Source organism: Miscanthus floridulus, chromosome 19 (assembly GCF_019320115.1).
Source record: "Miscanthus floridulus cultivar M001 chromosome 19, ASM1932011v1, whole genome shotgun sequence".
NCBI lineage: Eukaryota > Viridiplantae > Streptophyta > Magnoliopsida > Poales > Poaceae > Miscanthus > Miscanthus floridulus.
This window is the reverse complement of record NC_089598.1, coordinates 96,497,085-96,506,049: the sequence shown is the minus strand read 5'-3', so window position 1 is coordinate 96,506,049 and position 8,965 is coordinate 96,497,085. Positions and strand designations below refer to the sequence as shown.

The 8,965-nt window shown below is 44.7% G+C and overlaps 2 protein-coding genes across 3 annotated transcripts; one reads left to right on the top strand and one right to left on the bottom strand.

The window, feature by feature from the left end:
• The first annotated feature begins 714 nt into the window (after positions 1-714).
• Positions 715-5,993, top strand: LOC136527260 (solanesyl-diphosphate synthase 1, mitochondrial). Of its 2 annotated transcripts, none has more exons than XM_066519917.1 (12): positions 715-987; positions 1,307-1,399; positions 2,294-2,374; positions 2,542-2,613; positions 2,736-2,867; positions 2,942-3,028; positions 3,417-3,488; positions 3,827-3,912; positions 4,072-4,204; positions 4,304-4,393; positions 4,911-5,009; positions 5,505-5,993. In XM_066519917.1, the coding sequence occupies exons 1-12, from the start codon at positions 823-825 to the stop codon at positions 5,682-5,684; spliced, it is 1,290 nt and encodes a 429-aa protein (XP_066376014.1). In that variant the 5' UTR covers positions 715-822; the 3' UTR covers positions 5,685-5,993. The 2 variants fall into 2 exon arrangements, with proteins under 2 accessions (XP_066376014.1, XP_066376015.1); XM_066519918.1 differs by having other exon boundaries at positions 848-987; positions 1,304-1,399; positions 5,505-5,988.
• Positions 5,994-6,190: 197 nt separating this feature from the next.
• Positions 6,191-7,542, bottom strand: LOC136527261 (uncharacterized). Its single transcript, XM_066519920.1, has 2 exons — positions 7,091-7,542; positions 6,191-6,907 (listed from the first exon to the last, which is right to left on the bottom strand). The coding sequence occupies exons 1-2, from the start codon at positions 7,540-7,542 to the stop codon at positions 6,337-6,339; spliced, it is 1,023 nt and encodes a 340-aa protein (XP_066376017.1). The 3' UTR covers positions 6,191-6,336.
• Positions 7,543-8,965: the final 1,423 nt, after the last annotated feature.

Genomic DNA, 8,965 nt, shown 5'->3' with positions numbered 1-8,965 from the left:
TGATCGTGAACGTGCCAAAGGCAGACCCAGAATACACGGATGATGTCCTCGTCGTCGGTGTTCCCGAAGCCTTTACTAAGTTCCCGTTGTCCGGTTCCTGCCCAAGACAAGCGCCGGTGCATAATCCCTACTTTTTGAAAAATCAAGAGAGATCTCCCGTCAACATTTTTGGCAGACAGACCAATCCTAGCACATGACAAAAAAGTTACGGAGGTTGATATGATGCGTCAAAAAAGCAACAAAGGTCGATATTGAGTCATAGAAACATGTGTACTATGAAAAAGCTACATAGTTATGATATATTTATATCTAAATAATTATGCGCTTTGCAACGGAAGGAAAAATATACCAAGATATATTTTAATTCGATACAGTTTTAATAGTTATTTATTGTCATCATTAACTTTTATTATGGATGTGACGATCATCATAAAATTAATTATAAAAGCATAAAACATAAGTAGATATGTACTATTTATGTTATCATTTTGCATAAATATTTAGTATTTTCTTTTTCAGTTACAATACACGGGCATATTTGTTAGTAAAAACAAAGTTACCAAAAATGCAAATTTATACTATACCCAAAGTAGTAGGAAACACATGTGTAAAGTCCCCTCGTGGGCTTGGGCCTTTGCGTGCAGGCGCATTCCACCGCCAGACGTGGCAGCACGGAGGCACCCACGTAACCCTCCTCTACGCCACGGGTGGCGCCTCCGTTCCAAGGCCCACAGACCGAGCGGCCGCCGCCGCCCACCCTTTCGTCTCTGACTTTTTCTCCAAGCTCATCTCCCCTCGCTCGATCTCGGGAGCGACCGAAGCATGTCCTGGCGGTGGGCTCTCGCGCGCCGCGTCGCCACGCTGGCCGCGACCGGCGGCGGCGGCGGTGCCCAGGCGCAGAGGCTCCTGCCCACCTCGTCGGCCGCCGCTGGCACTGGCCTCCTGGGGCAGCACCACATGCCCCTCGCCTCCCAGATTCGGAGCAAGGTCCACTCCCCCGTTCCCCTCTGCTGCCGGTGCTGCTGGAGCTGGGTGGCTGGCGGCCGAGCCGCCAGCCACCGCCCGCGATGTGTTTGCGTTTATGCCGCGCCCCGGTAGAAACCGTGCCGGGTCGCGCTCCTAGTCTGGGGACTGCTAGTGATCGCATTCGCGCGAGTTTGCCCTGTTTAATACGCTGCCTAGTCCCGTTAATCACAAGGAATAGCAACCGGTCCTTCATATGTAGCCATATTGTTCGTGGTATGGGAAAAGTCTGGCTTTTCCGTTGTGCTGATACAGGCTCTGTACGTTTTGTATCGTTTAGTAGGTGGTTGGTTGCAGAGGAGCTGCTCTCGTGAGCTCCAGATGGTTGCATGATGCCCAATACCAGGTTCGCCAGGACGGGGCTTCCAGGCCTCAGGTAGTTGAGGCCTTATCTCTGTAATCATTCGTTTTGTGCTGCTCATTAAGCGTGAAATGATCACTTCGTGCCTTTTTCTTTCTTTCGATAAAAGAGTTAGGGTAGGGCATAATTTGACAAATAAAGTATGAAATGATGGTCGACTTGTATAAATGCACAACGTAAGTCATTGGGTGTCACATTGTTCAGTTGACTGCGGTTGGGTGTCACATTGTTCAGTTGACTGTGGCTTGTTACTATTACATATCTTGTTTGTAGCACTGTGGGTATCCTTTTACTAATGCACTGTCACTCGATGGCTCCTCATCTTAAGCCTATCTTGGATACTACCTCCGCACATTGTTATTATCATATGAACAGGCTTCTATAAAGATTATCATAAACCCAATATGCTTCCTTTTCAAAGAAATGTTGTTCCTCCATCTCCATATCAACAAAAAAGATAAAATTTCTGTCATCAGTTATTAATTCATCAGAAACTTGTAATGCAGTCAGGTACTAGGATGCTGTTCCTGGTTTGACTAAGCTAATACGACAAACAACATATTATGCTCTGTAGATCATCTGAAACTTCAGGACAACTTGATTTCCTTTTCATCATGTAAACTGTTTATTTGAAGTGGCCAGGGACCCAGTCTCTCGCGTTTTCAAGTAGTTGGAAATTTACCATCATGTTGTATGGACTTGAAAGAAAGTTTCATTCATATCTCAACAATAAGGCTTTGATGTTGTTTTGAGACGATTCGAAGATTATCTTATCTTAACCTTTTCTGAATTTATCCTCAGTTTTTTATTTCGTTTGAAATGTGAAAGCTAATGAAGGACAATATAATGTATTTGTTATTTTCTTGACTGTAATATAGTCTGAAGAGTCTAATTTTCTCGTGTTCTCAGGAACAGCAAGATCCGTTTGAATTAGTCGCCGATGAGCTATCACTTCTTGCAAATAGGTTACGATCCATGGTGGCTGCTGAGGTCAGTAAGCAGTTGATTCTGTTCACCAAAACCCATCTAGTCATCTGTGTAGTACTCCTGTGGACTACTGGTAGCAAAGATCATTTGATTTTTTCAATGTCGCAAAGATCATTTGATGCTTCGTTGATCTAGTGATGGCCTAAATTGCTTCAAAGTTGCATTTGCAGGTCCCCAAACTGGCATCAGCAGCCGAGTACTTCTTCAAGGTGGGAGCAGAGGGAAAAAGATTCCGGCCTACGGTAACTCCTCAATTTCTGGATCATTTGTTTGAACAAATGACTACATTATCATTTTATTCTTGGTTGTTGCCTACTCTCTTCTTGATCTTTCGTGTCTCTAATGCTCAAATTTGTCTTTGCAGGTTTTGTTGCTCATGGCATCAGCTCTGAAATTCCCATTGTCAGAATCAACAGAAGGCGGAGTTCTCAGTATATTGGCAGATAAACTCCGCACACGGCAGCAGAACATTGCAGAGATAACTGAAATGATTCATGTTAGTATTGCGGCTGTCCTTCAGAGCCACATATTGCTATTCTGTTCTTTTCCTCAATCTGTTATCTTCTGTAGGTCGCAAGCCTTCTGCATGATGATGTTCTTGATGATGCTGATACTAGACGTGGCGTCAGTTCATTGAATCTCATCATGGGGAACAAGGTATTCACACAAGCAGTATACTAAGCGTATCGCTCGCATGCATTGAGACTAGTTACTTGGATAGTTTGAAGTCCCAAACTATGAAAAGTTTTAGCTTCCAGTGAACTGGTATGCATTGGTGCTATAGTAGGCAAATAAACGCTTCTTCATTTGATCCCAGGTTAATATGAAGTTAGGATATTTGGAAATCAAAATCTTTTTGTAAGCATTAAATTAGTTGGCGCTCTCATCTTAAAGTTACAGAAGCACCATTTTGTGTTAAGGGACAGCAGTGTTAAGATATTTGTTCTCAAAACTGCTTTCTTTGTGGTTTCCTGTTTCTAAACTGGAGAGTTTTGTACAATTGAGATTGTCTGACATCAGTATTCATCGAATATTCTGTCTGCAGCTTTCTGTGCTGGCTGGTGACTTCCTCCTGTCTAGAGCATGTGTGGCACTTGCAGCACTTGGGAACACAGAGGTAAATTGATGTGCCTTATTCATTTGTTTTTAGCAATCTTCAAGAACAGGCAATATGCTTAGTTTATTTGATCTTCTGAAGGGAATTACAGTTGTTATATGCTGTATCAGTTGCTTCTGTGGATGCCATTTGACTCAATTCATATGTCTGGATCTCATTCATGCACTTGTTCTGATCTTAAATTCTATTTCCTTGGTATTCTTCAGTAGCATAACCGTGCTTATCTTGTTCTGTAATTCTAGATCTATCCTTGTGGAGTTGTGGTTACAGTACCCATGTGCTCTTTTCTTGCAAGTTGTCTATAGCACCACCAACTGGTTACTACCTTGTTTGTGCAGGTGGTTTCTCTAATGGCAACTGCTGTAGAACATCTAGTTACTGGTGAAACTATGCAGATCTCTACAAGCAGAGAGCAACGACGAAGGTTTACTATGTTCTCTCTATCATGGTTTTAGTTGCTTAGTCAGATCTAAAATTTATACAAAGAGTTGCAGTGTGAAATTCTTGCACATCTTTTTACTTTTGTTTTACTTTCATTGATGTCTTTATTAGCAAGTTCTGATATGGATTCTTCCAAATGCAGCATGGAGTACTACCTGCAAAAGACATACTACAAAACGGCATCATTGATATCAAATAGTTGCAAGGCTGTTGCTATTCTTGCAGGGCACACAGCTGAGGTCTCCATGCTTGCATGCGAATATGGTCGAAACCTGGTTTGTAAAACATGTTTCCCATTCCTTTTCTTGAATCCATTTCCTTGCAAGCTAATTCTGTAAACTTGGCTACAGCTTAGCTAACTTGGTACCATGCAGGGTTTAGCCTTCCAGTTAATTGATGATGTTCTTGATTTCACCGGCACCTCTGCATCCCTTGGGAAGGGTTCATTGTCTGATATTCGCCATGTGAGAATCCCAAGTTTTTTCATTCTTTTTACTTTGCAGTGACTGAAAGTGTAATCATGTCTGTCATCTGAAATATGCATTTATCTTTCTTGAAGTCAATATGATGTCATAATAGTTTTGGCAGGCTTCATTAGGAACTTACGGGAGATCTATAAATCTTTTTATGCCTTGTATAAAAAAAATCTTCCTTGGTTAATATGCATATATTACGTTCTGTCTAGCACAAACTGTTTTAATGCATGTTTGCTGTCATCTTGGAGATGCCACTCTCATGATATCTCTCACGAGAAACAATTTTTTGGTGACTGGATTTTTGTTGACGTGTCGGCTTCACATATCAGTCAGGTGGAGAAAAGATTATTGTTGTCTAGATAAGTAGAATATGACTAGCTTTGTGGTAAGCCTACTGAAATTAGATGTGAGATATGGTTAGGCTAGAGCTTTTATATCAACACAAAAAATCAAAGTTTCTGTTTGATGGCATTATATTTATTATATCATGGCATTCACCATGCAGGGAATCATCACTGCCCCGATGCTATATGCGATAGAGGAATTCCCGCAACTACAAGAAGTTGTTGACCGGGGTTTTGATAATCCTGCAAACATTGAAATTGTGAGTAGTTACTTTAGATTGTGAGCAGGTTTCATTTTTTCATTCTTTATTTACCTATAACTTACAGACACATTAGGGAATAGTTTTCTCTCAAAAAAATATATAATGCAAATGTTTCTAGTGAAGGACAGTGACTTACACAGTGCAAAAGAACATGTTTAACAAAGAGAAAACTTTATTTATATGGTTTACTTATTAGGCTTGCTGAGGAATTTTGATATCTAGTGGCACAAGGCTACAACTTTTTGGATGGACTTTAATAGTTTAGCTGGATATTGAGGAACAGTGTAGATCATTTACTTAAGCTCTGACAGTTGTTATCTCCAAATTTTATTTGTTCTCATAGCCAGCTAATTGCATGTTGAGCATTTAGTAGCTGGGTTTAGCATCACGTCCTTGCACACTAGAAAGTGCATGTTTTCTGTAAACAGCATTAGAAAAAACAGCAGGACAGGACCATAAACTTAATGGACTACATTCTTCTTTAAATCGCAGGCCCTTGACTATCTCCGGAAGAGCCGTGGGATTGAAAGGACAAAGGAGCTTGCACGAGAACACGCTGACCGTGCAGTCAAGGCCATAGAATCCCTCCCAGACAGCGACGACGAGGATGTTCTGACTTCAAGGCGTGCTCTTATTGATATCACAGAGAGAGTCATCACAAGGACAAAATAGCAAGGTGTTTGGCGTTCACAAGGTGAATGGAAAGCTGAACCTCGCCTCAAGGCCTAGTGTTCCACTTGGAAAATTTTGTATACTTCGGTTCATTGCATTCTTTTCACAGCCCAAACCCCAAGTTTTGTGTAACATTGCTGAAATTTAGGATTAAGAAATGGCCCTGCATTTCTGGGATCTCTAGTGGTTTTGGCTGCATGTATGTGGCAACAAAATATATATGTCACGGATTGCAATGATCACCAGATATTGTGTAGCCATATAAGTGTGGGAGCATTGTACCCAATATACGAGAAGAAAGGATTGTTGACTCCTGTCAAGACTCAAGATAGTACCATATAGTATCTGTTAACCATTCCTCTTCAAATTTGGTGATTGTTTCTCATGAAATCGTGTCTTCTCTAATCTTCGTTCCGTGGGCCGAATTCTGTACCCACATTTTGACATCTTGTCTGCTTATGAGTTTTGACCGATATATGATGTGCAAACTGAAATGTATTCAATCTTCCATAATGAATGAAGCGTTACAAAATGTTGGTCCTGGTCACTAGGTGCCTATATATAATACTAGAGTAGAATGTTGCATAATTACGTAGGCACGCCATGAACTGACGGATCATCAACGTTGTTGATGTTTATCCTGATCGTCCGGTTAACGCGCCTGGCTCCAGAATCTCTCTTTGGCCCATGCAATCGCCTCATCCACCGCGGCGGCGCCGACGCTGTCGATGTCGCCGCCGTCGTCCATCAGCAGCGGCGCCCGCTCCCTCACCTCCATCACCACCTCCTCCAGCCGCCGCGGCGTCCTCGCCAGCGGGTTCGTGAAGAGCGACGACGACGTGGCGGACGGCGGCGAGTAGTAGTACCCGTAGTCGGCGCCGGAGTAGTCGGTGATGGTGGTCTCGGCGGCCGGCGACCGCGCCCCGCGTGCGGCCTGCCGGAAGCTCGGCGCGTTGCTGCTGGTCTCCGGGTTCGACGTGAAGCAACAGAAGCTGCTGCCCCCGCGGTGGTTCCGGTGGTGGCGCGTTGCCGCCGCCGACCCGCCGCCGCCGGCTCTGCTGTGGTTCGACCTGCTGCCGGCGGCCTTGGCGTCGCCGCCGTAGTAGTAGCGAGCTGCCGGGTACGCGGCCGTCGAGCACGTGAAGCTGCTCTGGTACTCCCCTCTCGTCGACGTCGATGACGGCGGCGACGAGTCGTACCGCCGCGAAGGGATCGTCACCGGCCTGCCAAGAACGCCATGATCATCCTAATTAGCGCTTATGATGATGATGATCCCGATGCATATATACATTGTCGGATTAGGCATTTTGTGATTTTTTTTGTGATTTGTGACGCACGTACGACGCATTTTTCACGTGCTTCGATCGTCAGGCTTTTGGCACGCACGACTGTCAATGAGCTCCTACCTGAGCCTAGATGTGAACGAGGAGAGCGTGGCGTCGGCGCGGCCGCCGCCGGTGGCTACCGGCCGGCAGAAGCCGGCGGAGGGAAACTCGTCGGAGCTGACCGCCGACGATGACTTGGACTTGGACCTGGACCTCGACCTCATGTGACGACGGGCACCGAAGATGTCGTCAAAGAAGCCCTGCTCCGTGGGCACGGCCGCCGCGCGCCCGTCGGCGTAGGGCCGGCGACAGAAGGCTTCGGCGCCGCCGTAGCTCGTGTACTGGTGACCCGTCGGGGAGTGGTAGTCAACCGCCTCGCCGCCGAAGCTGCGGAGGAGCACGGTGCGAGGCGGCCCGCCGTACACGTCCCGGAAGTCATCGGGGTCCAGGCTCTGGTGGCCGCCGCCGCCGTGCTGGTCCGACGACTGCCGCGGCAGCACCGAGCCCATCGTGCACCTCCACGACTCGTCCATCCTCGATCTCTCTGGCTTATCGGAGAGAGAGCTTTGTGTGTGAGAAATGGAGGTGGTGATCTTTATGCAAAGGCGATCGTTGGAGCTATATAGGCCAACAAGCAGGAAAGCTTGGTGCTTTTGTTTCGTCGGATGCATGTGTATATATACTAGTAGCTCACTCAGCATGTATCACTGTTTGTATGCACGTACAGAAAACGGTACGAACAAGTACTGTTAGCATCTTTTCAAATTGCACATGTTGATCCATCCCCAACTAATTCCTGCTGTAGGAAGCTGATGAACTGTTTCTGAAACTGGTGTTTTATTTTGCCTCTGGTGAAGTATTTCTTCCCAATAGTGTTTATAGTTTATACCATACATACATAAGCATTGGTAAATGTAGCCAGTCAAACTTTGAAAGCCTGCATGATGAAGTACTCAAATGGCCACAATCATGTGTAACAGCTTGCTAATCCTATCACATGCATGAAGAAGCTGCTGATTCATATATATACCACCATGCATGCATACTGCAGGCTGCTTTAAATTAAGTTGTTACGCCATTGTGTGGCTACCAACAGGTAAATAAATTGACAGGTTTTGTTTTATGTTGCTTAGCTGTTGATGTAGTTTGAGATAAGATAGTTAGATGAATACTGATGTGTGCAACAGGTGAGCAGCCAATGGATGATTGATTGGCATTACCTTTTGGAGGGGAGGGAGGCATGTGATATGGGATGATTGTGTTCTGCTACCCTCTTTGTAGACAGAGCATCATGGTGGTTGATCCATGGCCTCATTCTTCCAATCTCCTCACTCTTCATTCTCATGTTTTTTTTTCTAAATGTACTACTCCCTGTTCCACTTCACACTACTACTCCTTTTGCTTTTTTTGGGTGCTTTTGCACTTAGCACTCAACTATGTTATCACTACTATTAGAATTTTAATGGTGCTATCAAATAATTACCTACCTATCTGAAAGCTTCTCAGTCTAGGACCAATCCAGTGTTCATGGAAAAGGCTAACCAGGCAGAGACAGATCAAAGTGGCTAATCACTCTAGCATCTCAGGTAATGAGGCAACCTTTTCCGTTTTGGACGAAATTAACACCAAGCATAGTCTGTCTGCCTCAAGTTTAAACAACACTAGCAACTTGATGCACTACACCTCAGGAGCAGCTCACGATTAGGCTGCAAATCATGTGGAGTGTGCTTAAAGCTGTAGCTTAGGGTACTAAAAGCGATCTACAACTTGTGACTGCAGATGCGCCACTATACATCGTGCATGTTTAACAACTCCAGCAAAATCTTGGCCAGAATCACATGGATGTTTATTTTAATTTACTGCCCTGAGAAGCAATCCCAGATCCAAAACCAACTGTGCCTCCCTGTATCTGTATGATCTATCGAGATCGTCCTATATATCTCCATGGATCCACAG

Bases quoted from the DNA above. Each gene is read 5' to 3' on its own strand.
- LOC136527260 (XM_066519917.1), top strand. From the start codon at position 823: ATGTCCTGGCGGTGGGCTCTCGCGCGCCGCGTCGCCACGCTGGCCGCG. The intron at 988-1,306 runs GTCCACTCCCCC...ATCGTTTAGTAG, and splicing joins CCTCCCAGATTCGGAGCAAG to GTGGTTGGTTGCAGAGGAGC. The intron at 2,375-2,541 runs GTCAGTAAGCAG...TTGCATTTGCAG, and splicing joins GATCCATGGTGGCTGCTGAG to GTCCCCAAACTGGCATCAGC.
- LOC136527261 (XM_066519920.1), bottom strand. From the start codon at position 7,542: ATGGACGAGTCGTGGAGGTGCACGATGGGCTCGGTGCTGCCGCGGCAG. The intron at 6,908-7,090 runs GTAGGAGCTCAT...CGTTCTTGGCAG, and splicing joins TCGTTCACATCTAGGCTCAG to GCCGGTGACGATCCCTTCGC.